Here is a 20,690-nt window from a genome sequence, read left to right as displayed (position 1 = left end):
TACATCTAAACTCAATTAAATACCTATGACAAAATTTTGACTGATGTGTTAGACACCATTCTCCACCACCATCATCCAAACACCACTTTTGGAATGGCAGGGTTCATGCCTCCAGTACAGTGCCAGAGAAGCTGTTTCAGGCCTGACACTTTACTAACAGCCTTTTGTTTTCTTTGTCACCTCTCTGCAAGATGGCTAGATACTAGATGAACGGAACTAACAAGAGGAAGTGGGCATTTTTGACACTTTAGACACTGTGTGGGCTCTAACAAGTTTCACTGACCCATGTGGTTCTTCAAACTTGAAGTATACACAGCAGATCATGGGTATTCTGGACTTATCTGATTAATGTTCTCTGCTGAACAGAGAGTGTAAAAGGTCTTTTCTCTGTCAACAATATAATTCATCTCATTAACAAGCCTTTCTTGGCATTAAACTGGGTGGGAAAATCATGGAATGAAGGATGCAGATCAGTTCCCTGGTTATAATTTATCATTTTATACTCACAAGTTTTGCTTAAGCTAAATTTAATTAATATAGACTAGACAAGTGCATGTGATAGAGTAGAAATAATATTTATTATACATTTTAACCAGTCACAGAAACAGGAACTGGCCAAAAAAATAGACTCCACCTCTTCAGATGCATAGAAAAAGACCCTCAACCACATGAGCTCATGAGTTTCACCGTGAAAAGACAGTAGCAGTGTACACTGTAATTAACACCAAGCTGAACGACGCCGCAAGGACCAGGATGCTGAGACTTTATCTTAATTTAATGCTCGGTAAATTTAACGTTTTTGTCAATACATTTGGCTTGTTTTTAATATTAAGAACAACTTTTTAAAAAAATACATATTACAATTAATATTTGCCAGTTGATTGCTGATATTTTTTTTTGAATTTATGCGTATTTATGCAAATGGGGTTTGTTTAATTAAATATGCATACATTAATATACCAAATAAATAAACCAAAAGTCCTAGTCTTTGTATTATGTTAGAATTTAAATATTTATTTTACTGTGAAGACAGAGAAAGACATTTACTGTGCATGTTTGCTTAATCTTACAAAAATCGTGTTATAAACGTTCACATAAATCCAATACAATAATGATCAACATTTTGGGAAAATATCTTTCCAAATAGGAACAGGAATGACCATTTCATGAACCTAGAAACTGAGAATTCTCAATTCTGAAACTGAGATCCTGAATATATAGAAAAAAATGAATTAGCAAAAGGTTTTAAAAATATGATGGAATTTCATGTGTTTCCACTCTAGCTGGTGTGGGATATAAAATAAAGGGGATATATATATATATATATATATATATATGTCTATTATTATGACATAATTTGACACATAATTTAATGTTTTTATTACAACATTGCTGTTGATAATTTAATGTTTTTACAGCTGCAGTTGATCCAAAAATTGTCATGTCTTGCCTTAAGTATATAGAGTACATACTATATGTTTGTATACAGTAGATAAGTCTGAAATTTTAATTGTTCACAAATTTCTATATATAAATGACAGATCAATCTATATATATATAATCGATCTATAAATAAACTTACTGTGAAAAATACATACAGTACATACATATGTATATATATATATATATATATATATATATATATTTTTCATAAGGAATTGCTGACTTCAATAAAATGCAGTCAGGACTGAAGAAACTTATAAACTGTTGTGCTCAGACAGTAATATTTAATGTTTCCTAGAATTAGTTTAATTTATTTTATTAGGTTCGGACGTTGCCGTAGGTCATACTTGTCAATCTCAAGGCCTGCAGACCAAATACAGCATATTGTCTTGTTTCTTGCAGCCCACATGAACTTGTGAAAAATAACGCTTAAATCGCCTGTTTTAGTGATTTTTTTTTCACACTATCTAGAATTCACACCAGGCCTGTAGTGTAGCCACCGCCTCTGTTCTGTTCACACTACTGTTCAGGGGGCAATGGTGTTATGAAGTGATGTTACTGTTACCACCCCAAAGTTAATTACAGTAGTTTACAGTAAGAACACATCCCCAACTGCCTTTCCTCTTATACTACAGCAATTAGCCCACAATTAGCCACAATGACATTCTTTTTTAAATTTATTAAAGTATAACACATCATATTTTTCTCCATTTTTTTCTTCATTTTTTTCTGCCATATAAGTCCCTGTGAATAAGCTGTTACTCTAGAAACAATAACATATTAAAACTAATGCATTAATATAAACCTGAGATTTGCAGCTGCACTAATATCAGAGCTGCATCTGACAAATCAGAATCCAGAATTCACGAATACTGTGGTATAAATAAAATTATACAATGTTCCTGTATTTTTAAGCTCAAAATATCACTAATGTGCCTCTGTTACTCCCTTGATTTATTCAGTCTTATTTATTATACTAATATATCTGTACTAATTATGTGCACAAACACTTACATAAACACAGTAAAGAGTAAATTTTCCCCGAGCAAACTTGATCATACACAAGTGCTTTATTTCTGTTGCAGGAAGTGCAGAGGATGAAGTAACACTGTTGTTTCGGTTGCGACTAAATTGCAGACACAATATAATATATTCAGATATAGCTGAAGTTTAGTTTATTCTTATGAAGATTATTAAACAAAAGACAGCTTTGGGTTTTTGCATCACTGGTTTGATGAAATTCCTTCTGTTTATTTTCTCTCCATAGTCTGTGTTCTTAGAGCTTCTCTGCTGGCTGGTAAGTGTATTATTCATTTGAATAAATTTGATTTACTCTCTAGATCAGGGGCGTCAAACTCAATTTTTGTGTACCTGTGAGGTGTCATAAGCTACAGCTATTAAAGGCCCATTAGGAAAGATCAGTCAATATTAATCAATATTAGGTATTTAACAGTAAGGTAGGGGAGTTCAACAACATTTGAATGAATTTTTTTCCTCCATTCCCTCCCATGTACACAAAACTCCACCCCAGAATCTTAAAGCGTTTGATTAGAATTAAGATTAGCAAGGACTGTCATGACAACACTTTCAAGGATGCATTCAACTGCTTGAAAGCCAAGTTATAACACTATAAACACATGAGATTCAGCTAATACTGATTTATGAGAATGGCCAAGAGTGTCACTGCTGTCCTGTTTTAATTTGTTAGCTAAATGAGCTTTTAAGCTTGTGTTAGCATAATTAGATTACATACATTTCATTGCATCCAAAGCATTGCCTTACCTGGCTCCCTAAGTAATAAAACGTATCTACTTGATTCGGTATGGAAAGTGAGCCATTCAAACAATTCAAAGCTTTATACAGATCGTGTTTACAGACCTGTCCAGGAGCAGTGTTGCTACTTCTGCATCCAACTTCAGCCCTTTCATCAGTAATAAAATACTCCATCTTGTAAAAGCACCTCCAAAAAGCACTTATTGTCATTAAATTATTCAACTTTTTTTTATTGCTCACAGGAGAATTATCTGGCTGTTCTGGGTGTACTGGTTTCGCCATGTTTTTTTAATTTATTATTATTTCCAAACAGACTGAGACGAGAGTGAGGGGGAACTGAGAAGAATCTAATAAATGACTGACAGAAAGCCCATTAAAACACAACCGAGCATTCTGAACCATAACACAGTTTTTCAAATGTCTTTTTCCCACCACATAATACACTTGTGCTGAGGCCAAGGCTTAAATATTTTTTTATTTTTTTTAAGTTATTATTATTATTATTATTATTATTATTATTACTATTCTGTTAATTAGCACCAACAAACTAAGTTCTAAAAGTAACCTAGTAGAAAAAGAAAAGGATTACTTACAGAAACTATTTAACTTTTCAACTGTATGTAATATGATTAACATTTATTATACAGATTAATGATTTTCAAATGTATATTAGGGGTTGCGTAGACTAGCCATTTAGACTAATACGTTCACTCATCACTGCTGTGGGGATGTCATCTAGAAGGGGTATGGAAGAAACAGCGAGGCAGATGATGAATTATGATGATAAAAAAGCCATCTAAATGTAATATCTCAGATTAGATGAAGCCAACTCTACAATCAGCTGCACACTGTGCAACACTATGCTGGGAAAAGTTTGGAAAAATGGAATGTGATATCACTTTGTATGAAGTCTATTGCACTCATCAGTTTGTGTAACTATGGAAAAGATGACTAGTCATCTACTTTAAAGTGATACAACAACCAGAAAAAACTAATAGAAACATTAAAAAAATTACAGTAACCTGGTTACATAATTTTGCACACTCCTTAATTAATACTCTGTCAAAGCACCTATTGCTTGTAATACAGCACTCTCATGCCACCTTCAAAACCTATTCGAAAGGTCTGTTTTGCGTAGCAGTGTTCTGGATTTTCTAGATTAGTAAATACTTTAGAATTTAAGGTCTATAGATTTCGATATGAGATGAAGCCCATGACAATAATCACGACGGCAGCAGGAAGTTGTAAGAGAAACAGTTCTTGTGAGTGTATTTAACATCACTGAGCATGAAATCACTAAACATTTTATAGTTTGACTTGAAAACCTTGACAGACAGGGGTGTTTTGGCTCTGACGAGCCATGTAGTGAATGTCACTGTGCATAAATATTGCATGTAGCTAGTGTGTAAAAAGTGTGTAAAAAATGTCAGTCATGTTGCTGCTGCTTCTGTACACTCACACAAATATTCATTTGGTTTTTAATCACTTACACAAACATATGTTACTGACATAATACATGGTTCAAACATTAGTGTAGTCCTATATTATGAATTTGGAATTTTAAAAAAATGTAGAGAGGTCTTGTGGTCACAGAAAATTCAAAATGTCCATTTGAGTTTGTGAACCCCTGATCCCTGATATAACAGAAAAAAGAGACTGAAGAAGTCACAGAAGCTTGTACGCTGACAATACACTGGTCCTTGGCCTCTCTCTTATCTTAGCACTACATCAACTTTTCTTTTTTAAAACATTTGTAGGTCACTACGCTGGGACCAACATTTCAGGATTTAGAGTCAATCACTGAATCACACTAAAGCAGAACATGCAGCACGTTTGTAAGTCTTTTTAGTCACAGGTCTGACTTGCATCAACGCAGCAGATAGGTTTCTCTTCTTTTAATTTTTCTCTCGCTGACCTGTTTTGTGATTTGTTTCTGTTTGTTTCTGATATATATATAGTACATATATATATATATATATATGTATATATATATATATATATATATATATATATGTTTATATATATATATATATATATATATATATATATATATATATATATATATATATATATATATATATATATATTCATTTAATTTGTTTCCTTTTCTTTTCTTTTTTTTCTGACATTTATTGTTCAGAAAAAAATTTGCTCAGTTTTTTATTATTTCTTCTGCTATTTTTTCCTCTTTGTTCTTTTCTTTTTTTTTATTCACTGATTTTCATTTATTTTTGTTTGTTTTTTTTCTTTCTTCTTTCTTAGAGGGGGAGGTGGTGGGTAAAAAAAATAGTAACAAATTGGATTTAAAAGGTGTAAGCATACAGTATAAGATTTACCTAGTGCAAATTATAGAAGGTTCATTATTCATTATGTAAAAGACATTTCTGAGAAACAAATAGGACTGACAGATCATATCAGTCCAAGTGTCTGGTAATATTGTAATGAGATTCATTATTATTAATTAATATTAACCTGCATTTTGCTGTTTGTCTTAGATGGCGCAAACATACGACTTGCTGGTGGCAATCACTCCTGCTCTGGTAGAGTGGAAGTGTATTATAATAACCAGTGGGGAACAGTGTGTGATGACAGTTGGGACATGAATGATGCGCAGGTGGTGTGTAGACAGCTTGGATGTGGTAATGCTGTCAGTGCACCTCAAAGTGCCCACTTTGGTCAGGGAAGTGGCCCAATATGGCTGGATGATGTTCAGTGTTCTGGAAGTGAAAGCGCCATCACACAGTGCTCTCATAATGGATTTGGAAAACACAACTGTGGCCATGGTGAAGATGCTGGTGTTACTTGCTCAGGTACAGAAAACTCTTATATTACGATCTTATATTGCACTGATTAACTTTTATTGGTCAGTAAAAAAATACACAGGTGTAGCACAATTATTTATCTGGCAGTCATTTTGGCAGCTAGGTAAATAATATAGTGTTCACTGGATTATTAAAACTACTTGAGGAGTTTGTGTTTGTAGAGCAGCAGCCACAACAAGACAACAAGGATGCAGTTAGCTTGGGTGTTTACTGATAATATTCATGCAATACAGAAGAGCCAGCACTCATCAATGTCTTAGAAAAAGTGACAGAAGATTTATAACTCTCCTATTTTACTGGAGCTTACAGTTGTCTGTGTGCCGGAGCTCTTGCACGGGCACAGAACATGAGTATAACCTTCGTCCATGCGTTTAGCTGCGAACAACCTACAGTACCTTTACTTTAGACCAACATGCTACAGAATAATATAACTGGGTGTAGAGCTGACTTAACCAATGAGTGTGTGAGTACCATAAATAAATTAATACATTACCATCCACAGGGGAGGGAGCAAAGAATCGGCTCCAACCCATGCTACAATATACTAAAGCTAAAATAGCATCACCACTCTTTCTTATGTCTGCCAGCCAGTGTAGATAATATGTAAGAAATAATACACTAACATGACAGAAAAACACATAATACAATTTATTTATTTATTGTTACATAAATAAAGTTGTGGAACATCCATCAAATTAGTTCATGTCATCATCTATGTCAGAGGTATACAATCTGTGGGGCGAGAAGGAATTGTGGGGGAAATGGGAAAGAAAAATAATATGTCAAATATGTGACTTTCGGTTTTCGTTATAAAGGGGAAATGGCTGAAAAATTTGGCTAAAAAGACATGAAATAGGCCTGTAACAAAGTTTACAATCTACCACTTTACAAATAATGTAAATGATAATTATAATTGGACTCCTGCACTGCAGTCACTCCATCCGCTATTCAGAATATATGTGCATGTGCAATCATTTGACTGCAACCATTTTGAGTAAAAAATTAGTTTGATATTTGATTGTTCAGTTGAGACTCTGTAGTTTGAATATAAAATGTATTTTTAGTTGTCTGAACAAATTGAGAATTCTCAAGAATAAGCTTGTTCAAAGTTCAAACTTTTCTTCACCTTCAACTGGTTTTGTTTCTAAAATTATTTCATTTTATGGCTCATATGTAAAATTGATAGACAGAAAAATCAGTCATTATTAAAGCCTTCTGCCTTTTTATATAATAAATCAGATAATGGGATCAGGCTGGTGAATGGTTCGAGTAACTGTTGTGGTCGAGTGGAGATCCAGCACAATGGCCGCTGGGGAACAGTGTGTGATGATTACTGGGACTTAAAGGATGCAGAGGTGGTGTGTAGACAGCTTGGATGTGGTGAAGCCATCAGCGCTCCTCGTAATGCCCACTTTGGTGTGGGAAGTGGCCCAATATGGCTGGATGATGTTCAGTGTAATGGAACAGAGAGACACATAGATCAGTGCTCACACAGAGGATTTGGAGTAGAGAACTGTGGACATGGTGAAGATGCTGGAGTCGTGTGCTCAAGTAAGTTGTTATTGTTTGTTGTTGCACTATCCTGTTTAAAGTGAATATGTTTACAAAATTATTTAATAAATATCTTTATTATAAGACCTGCAGACTCCCACATTGACTCGGATCTCTCCAAACTCTGTGGTCTCACCTGGAGAAGTCCTTCAGTTCAGATGTGCCACACCCAGCCCAACATGCATCTCTGTGGACTTCAGTTTATATAAAACTGGGACATCAATGAGGAAGCAAACTGCAGAGTCTACAACAACATTTACTCTGACTGTAGATGCCTCACATCAGGGCCAGTACACCTGTGACTACTCATACAGGGAAAGTAACTCCACATCATCCAGGAGCAACTCCATTACCATCACTGTGGGTAAGTGCAGAGAGGATGTTACTGAACAGCATTAAGTCATTAATTATTTATTAAATGCTGTTCAAATAGTTGCCATTGATTATCCACAAGTTATATATAATTTAAATAGCATTAACAAAACTAATACAATGCTGTTACAGGAAAATAATGAACAACAGGGTGGTGTAATGAAGTGGTGTTACCCATCCCACTGTTACTCCTGTTGATTTTCCTCTAACATCACATCCCTAAGGGTTTTATTCTTTTGAATACAACACCAAATTCTAGTCATTCTAGTCTTTTTTGTTTGTCCATAGACTCTGCAAATTGTATTCTCCCTTGTAGTGCTTCTCTTGTCTCAGAAACTCTCATCTCAGAAGGCTAGCTTCTCTCGTCTCAGACACTTTTGTCTCAGAAATGATTAGATTACACATGGAACCATGTACTATAAGCACTGGATTGTTCCTAATGTTCTATTTCGCCCCTCCTAACCACCAGGGGTGGTGTTAGATCACCTACATCCCTGTGACATTGTCGAAAGGACCCACTGGTCTGAGGTGCTTGCTGCTAGCCCTGTGTGTGTAGCAATCTCAGAAGTCTTTGCCTGAATAAAATCTAAATGTCTATACTTGGTGCTTGGGCATGGTGCATGTGCATATCATGCCTCATCAGGCACAACCACAAAGGAGGCAATTAATCAACAGCCACATTATCTTTTTCAGTGTAGATATATAGCACATATTTGATTGTTCAGTGTACACTCTGGATTGAATTTAGTTTGGATGTAAAATGGATATTTAGTCGACTGAACAAATTCACTATTCTTAAGAATACAAGGATTGAAAATAAGGGAGTTCGAATTTTACTACATCATGATTTAAACTTTATTCCTAGTGTTATTTCATTTTACAACTCGTGAGCAAAACTGACAAATATGGGTGAGTAATAAAACCTTCTGTCTTTTTATATAATAAATCAGTGCATAACGCGATCAGGCTGGTGAATGGTCTGAGTAACTGTTGTGGTCGAGTGGAGATCCAGCACAAAGCCCAGTGGGGAACAATGTGTGATCATTCCTGGGACTTGAAGGATGCAGAGGTGGTGTGTAGACAGCTTGGATGTGGTAAAGCCGTCAGCGCACCTCGTAATGCCCGCTTTGGTCAGGGAAGTGAACCAACCTGGCTGGATGATGTTCAGTGTACTGGAACTGAGAGCTACATAGATCAGTGCTCACACAGAGGATTTGGAGTAGAGAGCTGTGGACATGGTGAAGATGCTGGAGTCGTGTGCTCAAGTAAGTTATCATTCTTTCTTGTTGCCATACCCTGTTTAAAATGAATACATTTACAAAATTATTCAATATATATCTTTATTATAAGACCTGCAGACTCCCACATTGACTAGGATCTCTCCAAACTCTGTGGTCTCACCTGGTGAAGTCCTTCAGTTCAGATGTACCACACCCAGCCCAACATGCATCTCTGTGGACTTCAGTTTATATAAAACTGGGACATCAATGAGGAAGCAAACTGCAGAGTCTACAACAACATTTACTCTGACTGTAGATACCTCACATCAGGGCCAGTACACCTGTGACTACTCATACAGGGAAAGTAACTCCATATCATCCAGGAGCAACTCCATTACCATCACTGTGGGTAAGTGCAGAGAGGATGTTATACTGAACAGTGTTAAGTTAATAATTAATTATTAAATGCTGTTCAAATAATTGCCATTGATTATCCATAAGTTATATATAATTTAAATAGCATTAACAAGACTAATGCATAAATATTTTAGTGATGGTTGAGTAGAACAGCAAAATCTTCTACTACCTATCAGTAATTTGCTCTTACTAGTATGGATAAAACACTCACTTTATGGGAAAATAATCAATGATGGGGGTGTTGTGGTGAAGCAGAATTTGTGTAACATCCTAAAGTTGTTTATCTTATAACAGCTACTTAAGTGTTTAATTCCTCTTATACCACACCAATTTACAAACAATTTCATTTTTTTAAGAAGAAAAAAGTTTGTACTTTTACTCTGTTTTTAATTACACTACCTGTGGTGAGATGCCTGTGAAACAAGTTAGTTGCTTATGTTACAGCAGATATAAATAGTTGTGTCCTCAATAGCCTCTCTTTTATCCATCTTTAAGTTAATAAGACAAAAAAACAGCTTGTCATGTAACTGCAAAGTGCAAACCTTCTGTCTCTGACTTTCCAGTGTCAGAAAAAATTGCAGCTCTGATTTCAGCTATAAAAAAGATTAATTCCCTTCATTTCATCGTTTTCAATAAGAGAGACCCTGCTCTTTCTGTTCTAGTGAAGCTGCAGCAGCCCAGTATCTCCTTCAGTGCTGCTGGTGGACCAGAAGTGACAAGGGGCTATGGCTTCTCCATCATCTGCTCCACTGAACGTCAGTATCCAGGAGGTTCCTTCCACTTGAAGTTCAGTGGATCCAACATCACCAGAACTCAGTCAGCTGTTAATCACTCAGCCGTCTTCCTGTTTCCTGAGGCAGATTTTGTCCATCAGGGAATCTACAGCTGTACTTATGAAGTTACCGTGTCCTCACGCACCTTTACTTCCACTACCACTGAGCTCCTGTTCATCACTGTGAAAGGTACAGTCAAATAAACTAGTTCTTTTATTTTATGTTCTGCAGTTTAATGGGTAAAAATACTTGATGAAGACGATTTCTCTCTCAGCATCTCTGGCTCCCTACATTGGTGTTGGAGTGACAGCAGGACTGCTTCTCATATTAGTTCCAGTCATCATTTGCTTTGTGAAGACACAAAAAAGACGTCAAAGACAATGTCAGATGGACAGGAAGAAGGATACACAGTGTGAGTTGTTAAAATCATAAACATTTCACTATAATCGTAAAACACCCCTTTGATGACAAAACGAATTAAATTATTTTATACCACAGGGTTGTTTCACACTGTTTCATATACTATGTGTGTATATATATATATATATATATATATATATATATATATATATATATATATATATATATATATATGTATATATATATAGTATATGTAAATATATGCACATGTAATATTTCCTTAATGCCATTTAGACCTATATGAAATGATGGTTCTAGAAAATATTTAATTTGTGTGTGTAAATTTGATGGCATAATTACAAAAGTGCAGTAACTCATTGAAATTATATTATTCAATGCCCATCAATCAAGCTTTACATTAGTTAGTCTTCTTATGCAGAAATTTACACACACTCAGGAGCAGGAGTAGGATCTGAAAGTTTTTCTGAATTTATGGCACTTTCATGAATAACATATTTTTTGTGTAAATTCTCATACGAATGATTTGTGCATAAATCCGTTTGTATCCAGCTTGATAAATAAGGTCCATTGTTTCTATAGTAAGAATCTAAACAGTGATTGTATGGCAGATGCTCCATATAAGTAGATATTTTAAAAACGTATGCAACTGTTGATATGGTGTTCTGTAAGGAGATTTTTTTAGCATTTATGGGAGAAGTTTCTAGTGCCAGTGTAATAGTCAGTGCAATAGTCAGAGACAAAACCATAACTTTAAGTTTTCCAACAAGGATTAGTCTTCAGGATAGAGGAGTTTGCTGAAAAACACTTTGCAGTCTCTTAGTAGGACAGACTACTTATGTTGTTTTATTAAAAATTACCTTGTTTTGCAGACTTAAAACTATCACATACTCTTTAATTAATCAAAAATTGTAATCGTTGGCAAATTGCTGAGACATAAGATGCAATCAACTTCAGTTGTTGATTATTTTCCTGTAATAGCATAACACAGCTTTTTATTCATTACTTGTCTTATTCTTGTTGAAATTGAATATACCTTGATATACTAATATGCTGAAAACTTGAATTTTGATGCAATCATTTTATAGGTGCCAGAAACACATATGACAGTCCCCAAGGAGAGACTGAGACAGATGATGAAGCCGATTATGAAAACACCAAAACTATTTTCCCGCAGAAGGACGATTCAGACAACTCTGATAACGACTACATTAATGTTGATGCTCATGAACAAATAAGTGATGTGGACAATGACTATGAGAATGTAGAAATTTATACAAACTGTGTAGAGTAGTGCTGAGAACTAAACAATTATCCAATATCTACAGTCCACAAACAATAACATGGTTAATTTGGATAATTTTCCGTTATTAAGATATTATTATGTTCTTTTAGATCTTTTAGAATCAGTTTGTTTTCATCTGTTTAGTCTGCTTAGATGTTACTACAGTAAAACTTTTATTTTCATGTTTTTACTAGTTTATTGTTACCTGTTTATCTCACTGCTACTTGATATTAAAATGATTTAGAGGTCCAATACAAATTGGTCCTTTTTCATTTTGTATTTTAATGTTAAATATTGAAATGCATCAAGATTTAAATTATATATCAGTGTTTTCCATAAACTACTGACAAATGTAGAAATCAAAAAATAATGATAGGGTCACCTGAAATTTAGTTTTTAATTCTTATATCACTCCTAAACAGTCATATAGAGTCAAATAATATTTTGAAATTAGATTTAGATTTAAAATGTCATATAATTTTTCAACTGTTAGACTCATTTTGTCTATTTCTTTCCTAACATTGATATTTATTTTTTATTGGGTTTCATTTGCTTTCCATATTTTGTGAAAAATCTATTGAATTTTAAATGTATTTTGTCCATTTACTTTATTTATTCTCTTACTTTCCTGCAACATACAGTCAGGTCCGGAAGTATTTGGACAATGACAGAGTTTTTGTGATTTTGTCTTTATACACGACCATAATGGATTTGAAATAAAACAATCAAGATGTGATCGAAGTGTAGACTTTCAGCTTTATTTTAAGATGTTCCACAAAAATATGGCATTTACATTTTCAACAAAGTACCTCCATTTTCAGGGGCACAAAGGTATTTGGACAATTGACTGACAAGAAGTGTTGACCTGCATGGGAATGGCTGGACTCTCTGACTCCTCCCCTTGCTATTGGGGAAGCCCAGCTTGCGGCCCGGCAGCTGCCACCAAGGATGCAACTGGAATATCGACTCCTTACAGGAAGAGCAGAGTGGGTCCAGTGCCATTGGTCCACTTCCCTAGATGAAACTTTTCAGTTGGCAGAGGATCACCTGGAGGCAGCCTCTGGTCCAAATGTCTCCCATTTCTCTCTCTCTTTCTCTCTTGTTGGTGCTGCAAGGAATCTGTCAATTTCCAGGATCAGTGTTCCCACATGGAGGTGGGATCCCAGACATGCCTCAGGCCTTGGTGGACATAGACCTCGGACAGGGGTAGCTCAGTGGTTAAGACATTAGACTTCCTGATTGGAAGGTTAGGAGTTCAAATCTCAGCAGTGCCAAGCTGGCCCCTTGGGCAAGGTCCTTGACCCTTAACTGTTCAGTTGTATAAAATGAGATAAATGTAAGTTGCTCTCGACAATGGTGTCTGCCAAATGCCATAAATGTAATTTAATCAGACTTCAATCCACTGAATGTGAGGCATTGGGAAATAGCAGGCTCACTTATTTTGGGGACAAATTGGCTGGGATTTAGGAAAATGTTAAAAATTATGATGGTGAATGGGTCCTGCTGCTGGGTTGCTAGGAGTGGGAGGTGGGCAGCTCTGGCCAGGGAGGCGGGGCCTGGCCCGTCAACGTCTGTGCCACATCATGATGACTCGGAGGTGGAGGAGGGCTCCACCCCCCACCCGCATCCGTGGGGACTCCACCTAGGGACTTCCCTTTGGAACAGACGTGACGAGTCTCTTCATCATACTTTTGACCAAGTGAGAGTAATCAATGGTCAAATAATCCAGCCAGAAATTGCACTTACCTACCCTTATTTTTCAGTCGTGAAGGAGGACACTCACACAAAGAGACCACTCAATTATTAGTTCCAAAAAGCTGCAGGAAAATGCTTTTCCATGTAGCTTATTATAATTCCATGGCAGAGCATCTAGGGCAGGATAAAATACTCAACCTTCTAATGGCTCATTCCTATTGGCCAGGCATGCCGGTGGTGTGCAGCAAGCCATGAATGTCAGCTGGTGAACACCTTGGCCACCCAAAAAGCACCACTGCAACCACAGATTCTGACTGACCAGGGCACTACGTTCAGGGCACACCAGTGTTTACCATCTGCAAACAGATGGCCTAGTAGGAAGGTTTAATCAAACGCTAAAAATCATGATTTGGAAGTTCATTTATGAGGATGCGCAGAATTGCGATAAGGAGTTTGAACCCCTGTCATTTGCAGTATGAGAGGTCCCACAAGCCTCCTGGGGTTCTCCCTATTTGAATTATTATAGCGGCACAATCCCTGGGGCATTTTAGATGTCATTAGAGAAAATTTGGAGGAGGAACATTCAATCAGTAAAATCGAAGTTCAATAGGCTTTGGACCTGAGAGAAAACTCCACCTTGGGTCACCTAACAGGATAATTTGCATCAGGCCCAAGAACAGCAGCCCCAGCTTTATAACGGGAGCTCAGCTAAGGGCATATTTCAGACATTCTGTGGGCTCTAACAAGTTTCTTGTATATTAAAAAAGTACATGTTTTGTGAACTTATCTAATGAATATTCTCTGCTGAAGAGAGAGTGTAAAAGGACTTATCTATGTCAAATCTATTCCCTATGTGCCATTGTACAGTTGAATGTATTCCTGATGCTTCAGCTTATTAATAATTCCATAATGGCATGAAACTCGGTTATAGAACATGAAAAATCACTGAAGTAGTACAGGTGGACTAAAGGAGGAGGATTTAGGAAGCTGCAGTAAAGTCATTGCATGAAGGATGTAGATTAATTCCTTCATTATAATTTATTTAATTTAGTTATCATTTAGCACTGAGGTGTTGTTTTAACTCTGAGAAATGGTGATGAAGATGCTTTTATTCATTACATATACATTGCAGTACAGGGAAATTCCTTTCTCCACATATCCTAGATTATTAGGAAATTGGGGTCAACCATGATAGGTTTAAGTGCCTTGCTCAGGGGCCCAACAGTGGCAGCTTGGCCCCATGACATTCTGATCAGTAACCCAGAGCCTTAACCACTGAGCCACCACTGCCGTAAATGTAGACTAGAGAAGTGTTTATGATAGTGTAGTAGTGTTTACTGTATGTTTTAACCAGTTTAGTTCTGGTTGCACTATTAGTTTTAGGATTTCTGCTTTTCACAAACAGGAAATGGTCAAAATAGAACCACCTCTTTAGCCACATGAAAAAAAAAACATCAGCCATCATGACTTCATGAGCATCATCATAAGAAGACAGCAGCAATGAACAGTGTAATTAACACCAAACTGAATGACGCCTCAAAGACCAGGATGCTAAGACCTCATCTCACTTTACTGCTTGGTAAAATCAACTTTTATCAGTACTTTTGTTTTGTTGTAAATGTTAATATATTATTTCCACATTTTATATATGTGGAATGTATACTTACAGTAGTTAAACAAACACAGTGCAGGGTTCTTTTTTAAAGCAACAGATATTGCTTGTTTTTTTTTAATTATCTTTGCATAAATGATGCCATAAATATAAATTTGCATACTTAATAAAACCAGAAATCCTATCTTTGGATAATGTCAGATTTAAAATGTTTCCAGGGAAAGAATTTTACATGACAATTTTTCTTTTACATAAACTGTTACATAAAATCTAATATAATTCCAATAATTGTCAGCATTTTGAGAAATTCCTCTGTAAAATCCTTCTGAATAGGGCTAGGAATGAACACATAAAATTAGATGAACAAAGAAATCTTAGGCACATGTAAAGGAATGCTGTAAAGCTGAAAGATTCCTTCAAAAATAATGAAATGAAATGTTTCGACATAAACAAAATCTACTATACAGAGCAGTAAACAGTAATAAACAAAGTTAATACATTTTGCAACATCAATTTAACAATGCATTAGTAGTCTCAAGTACACTTCAAACAGTTTTATGGGAACATTGGCTGGTAAGTTTTTCTACACATCTCAGAATAAACAGTTGTTCCCTCACCAGCTTCTCTTTTATCTCTCTTGAAGTTAACAAGGACAAGCCCTCTGTGCTGAAGACTATCTCATATCAGAAACCTTTAGGTTATGCAAGTTATCAGGACCGGGAATCGAACCCAGGTCTCTAGTGTGAGAGATGGCCATTTCACCATTGAGCCACAGGGAGGCAGTGAACCCATGATGCAAATTGATGCACAAGTATTTTATTTTAAAAACAAGAAGGCAAAGGATCAAAAACGAAGACAAGGCAGGGGAGCTGAAGACCGCCAAAAAGTGAAAAGAGAAGCAGGGCAACGACAAAGACAACAGGGGCTTAGGAAACATCAATAACCAAGCGGGGAACAAAGGCAAAAGGGACGGCTTAAATACACAGAACGGGAACAAGACACAGGTGAAAGCAATGAAACCAATTACAACAAAGAAAAACTAAGGCTGGGCGACATCTAGTGGGGGGAAAAAAACATAACACAACAAAAACACAGAAAAAAGGACCAAAACTCTGACAGCATGTAACCATGTTCCAAAAACACTATATAACCACCAGGTGGGATTTCATCACCTGGATAACGTGTGCACATGCACACACATGACAAGACCTTTAACACGAAGTCACGTGGTGATCATATGACATTTACCTTTATGGCATTTGGTAGATGCCCTTATCCAGAACAGCTTACAGAAGTGCTGATATCTCTGTCAATAAATACATTCTAATACTGGTTCTCTACGTCAAGTACTAAGAATACCATCAGTCTAAAAACTCTGTTGGGGAGGTAATATAAGATTTTTTTAGTGCTAATTTAAGAACTTTAGAAAGAGTTAGGTCTTTGTGTTCCTGGAGGACTAGTGGTTAGGCCACAGAGCTTTCACCGCTGCGGTCTGCGTTCCATTCCTGGCTTGGAAACCAATCCCAGCTACTGGGGTTGTGTGGAACAGTGTGCTCTCAGTGCTGGTCCCAAGCCTGGATAAAAACTGGGGAGGGTTGTGTCAGGAAGGGCATCCAGCGTAAAAACTGTGCCAAATCAAAATACGCAGACCAATGATCCGCTGTGGCGACCCCTAACGGGAGCAGCATTCCTGATCACAGGGGGGTCCACTGGTGTTAGATTGAGTGAGTGAACAATACAACTGCTAGCTCTTTACCTGTGCACTCCATATGTATTGCAATCATAAAAGTATAAAAACTAAAATAAAAACTTCTGCACTTGGTGCTTGCACAAGGTGCCTCTGCATGTAGCGCATTGTCAGGCAAAACCATTAAGGATGCAATGCAAGCATTAAACATTGGCCTCTGGCCCAGGCCAACTTTTTCATCAATCCTAGTATGTAAAATGCATGCCACCAACCCAGGGCGTGATACTGTTTTCATGCTAGAACCTGCCTTAATTGTTTTAATGTAAACCAGTACTGTGGCAAAGAGTGTTGTCCCTCCATGTCCAAACCAACATGGATCACTGCCATCTTTATATTGGCTATTATGGCTTATATAGAGAATTTTTCTTAGCTTGCAAGCTGATCCTCCATGTGCCTTCATAGAGAGTCTGAGCCCTCTGTTGGCTTTTTATTGTGGCCTTCTTGCATTATCATCCCTGTGCATTTGTGGCTGGCAGAATTACTGCTCTGTGGCACTTTGGTCACCTCTGTATCCAGATTCAGTTCTAGATCTGCTAGGTGAGCGCGCCATGTCAGAATTGGCATCACAACTCATTCTGCTTATGAAACGTCTGTTGCAACAACTGCCTTTCTGAGGTGTCTAATACAAAATTAATGTCTGCCACGTCTCACATTGTTCAAACAAGTGTACATCCTGCCTTATCATATTTATTTCCCTTATCCTTTTTGGAATGAATAGTGGGATCAGAATTTCACAATTCACAGCTAAGAACACTATTCTGAATGCAATTTTCTCAGAAATAGAGCTCTAAAGAAAAATCCCCACAGTCTACTGTGAATAGAAGGATTGCAGTTCCACTTTTTAATCCCCAGGTGCTGAAGAAAATACCATAATGTATTTTGAATAGAGGGATAGTAGTTACATGATTCAAATTCAAAGTGGAAGAGGCATTACTGGTAAGAGGGGGTGGCTCCCCCCATTATCATCTACACTGATCAAAAAAATTTCAAGTACTTAAAAACCACTAAGAGACTGAACCCCACATAGCCCCATGGGCCTTATTCTTCTTCTCCAGATTCCAGTTCACAATCTCATATTATCTTGGCTCTGAAAACTTGAAAGCAGATGCTCTGTCTTCAATGTGCCCAGCAGGCCCCAGAGAAATGTCTACAGAACACATTCTGCTAAAATCACGTTTTTTCAGTGCCATTTCCTGGGACATTGATCAGGAAATGAACAGAACAATTGTGCATCATTCTGTGCCCACAATGTGTCCTCAAGGCAAATGATATGTCCCACCTAGGCTCCGTGAGAAACTAATCACCTGGCCTCACACCTTCCTGGCTATAGGACATCCTGGAGTTAACAAGACCTATCAGCTGCTACATACCAAGTATTGTATTTTATTGTAGTGCGAATATATGCTCAAAGATATCCACAAATTCATCTTTTCATGTGGCATGTGCACCAAAGCTAGTCTTGAGAATGTTACCTGCTGGTAATTTGCACACATTACTCTCTCCACAATGACCTTGTGTAGACTTTTTACCTGCCCTGTAGCTCCACCCCAACCCCAACCCAGAATGTGTAACCAGATAAATCAGTAAGAATCGCGTAGTGATTTTGTAAGAATCGCTCCACTTGTCCCATTAGAGATGATCACTTTTATCCTATGATGAAACAGTTCTATCTTGATGGACATTGTCTCTTCCTGGTCTCCACTCCACCCCCATCCAGGGCTTGCTGAATGGTCTGATGAGGTTGAAAGTTATCATGGGCTATGACCTCTAAAATACATCTAAACTCAATTAAATAGGTATGATAAAATTTGGACTGATGTGTTAGACACCATTCTCCACCACCACCATCCAAACACCACTTTTGGAATGGCAGGGTTCATGCCTCCAGTACAGTGCCAGAGAAGCTGTTTCAGGCAGCTCTTCATGGCCCGACATTTTACTAACAGCCTTTTGTTTTCTTTGTCACCTCTCTGTAAGATGGCTAGATACTAGATGAACGGAACTAACAAGAGGAAGTGGGTATTTTTGACACTTTAGACACACTGTGGGCTTTAACAAGTTTCACTGACCCGTGTGGTTCTTCAAACTTGAAGTATACACAGCAGATCATGGGTATTCTGGACTTATCTGATTAATGTTCTCTGCAGAACAGAGAGTGTAAAATTTTTTTTCTGTGTCCAGAAATGTAATTCAGCTCATTAACAAGCCTTTCACAACAAGCAGATCAATTCCCTGGTTATAATTTATCATTTTACAAGTTTTGCTTAAGGTCACTTTAATGAATATAGACTAGACAAGTGAAAATGATAACTGGCCAAAAAATAAACTCCACCTCTTCAGATGCATAGAAAAAGACCATCAACCGCATGCTCATCAGTTCATGAGTTTCAACCACATGCTCATGAAGTTCATGAGTTTCATCGTGAGAAGACAGTAGCAGTGGACACTATAATTAACACCAAGATGAACGACGCCTCAAAGACCAGGATGCTGAGACTTTGTCTTAATTTAATTCTCGGTAAATTCAACATTTTTATCAATACATTTGGCTTGTTCTTAATATTAAGAACAAGGTTTTTTTTTAAAAAAAAAAAATTCAATACATATCACAATTAATCTTTGCCAGTTGATTGCTGATATTTTTTTGTAATTTATGCATATTTATGCAAATGAGGTTTGTTTAATTAACATTTTACCATATAAAACCAAAAGTACTAGTCTTTGTATTATGTTAGAATTTAAATATTTATTTTACCGTGAAGATAGAGAAAGACATTTACTGTGCATATTTACTTAAACTTACATAAACATTTACATAAATCCAATACAATAATGATCAACATTTTGGGAAATGTTGGTGTAATCTTCATAAAAAAGAATAGGAATGACCATTTCATGAGCCTAGAAACTGAGAATTCTCAATTCTGAAACAGAGATCCTGCATATAGAAAAAAATGATTAAGCAAAAAACATTTTAAAAATATGATGGATATATATATATATATATATATATATATATATATATATATATATATATATATATATATATAATGACATAATTTCACATATAACTTAATTTCTATATACAAAATGACACTTTGATCTATATTTCAAATATATATATCAGAATAAATCAGAATAGAGAATTCCACAGCAAAGTATTAGATAGTACTGAAAAATGTTACAAAAATTGATGTTACTTAAGATATTTTCCCCTGCTCTGATACTTTTTTTTGCAGTGAAGTGATTTCCAATAAAGATGCTTTAAATAAAAGTACAATACCAATACAAAAATTAAGCAAATAAAATAATTTAAAAAAAATTGCTAGTTGGTTTCATATAAATGCTGTTTCTCTGGACATTGATATATTTTTTTTTAGCTATGCATTTTCATATATATATATATATATATATATATATATATATATATATATATATATATATATATATATAGATTATGTGTGTGTGTGTGTGTATATATATATATATATATATATATATATATATCTTCTATATTTCCTCTCCCACCTGTAAACGCATGCATGCATTCAGGATGATCCTTAAGCATGAGAAAGAGGCTATTTTTTATGAGTATTATTATT

At 36.1% G+C, this 20,690-nt stretch overlaps 1 protein-coding gene across 1 annotated transcript in view; it reads left to right on the top strand.

Moving 5' to 3' along the window:
• Nucleotides 1-20,690, top strand: part of LOC113528224 (uncharacterized) — a 131,406-nt gene that overhangs the window by 27,367 nt on the left and 83,349 nt on the right. The window contains 5 exon segments of the mRNA XM_053239390.1: nucleotides 7,278-7,589; nucleotides 7,675-7,953; nucleotides 8,912-9,226; nucleotides 9,312-9,590; nucleotides 10,261-10,560. Coding sequence (XP_053095365.1) covers nucleotides 7,278-7,589; nucleotides 7,675-7,953; nucleotides 8,912-9,226; nucleotides 9,312-9,590; nucleotides 10,261-10,560 — 1,485 coding nt within the window.

The sequence above is a fragment of the Pangasianodon hypophthalmus genome, chromosome 13 (assembly GCF_027358585.1).
Source record: "Pangasianodon hypophthalmus isolate fPanHyp1 chromosome 13, fPanHyp1.pri, whole genome shotgun sequence".
Classification (NCBI taxonomy): domain Eukaryota; kingdom Metazoa; phylum Chordata; class Actinopteri; order Siluriformes; family Pangasiidae; genus Pangasianodon; species Pangasianodon hypophthalmus.
The sequence above is the reverse complement of the archived record's forward strand: the minus strand, read 5'-3'. Positions and strand labels throughout refer to the sequence as shown.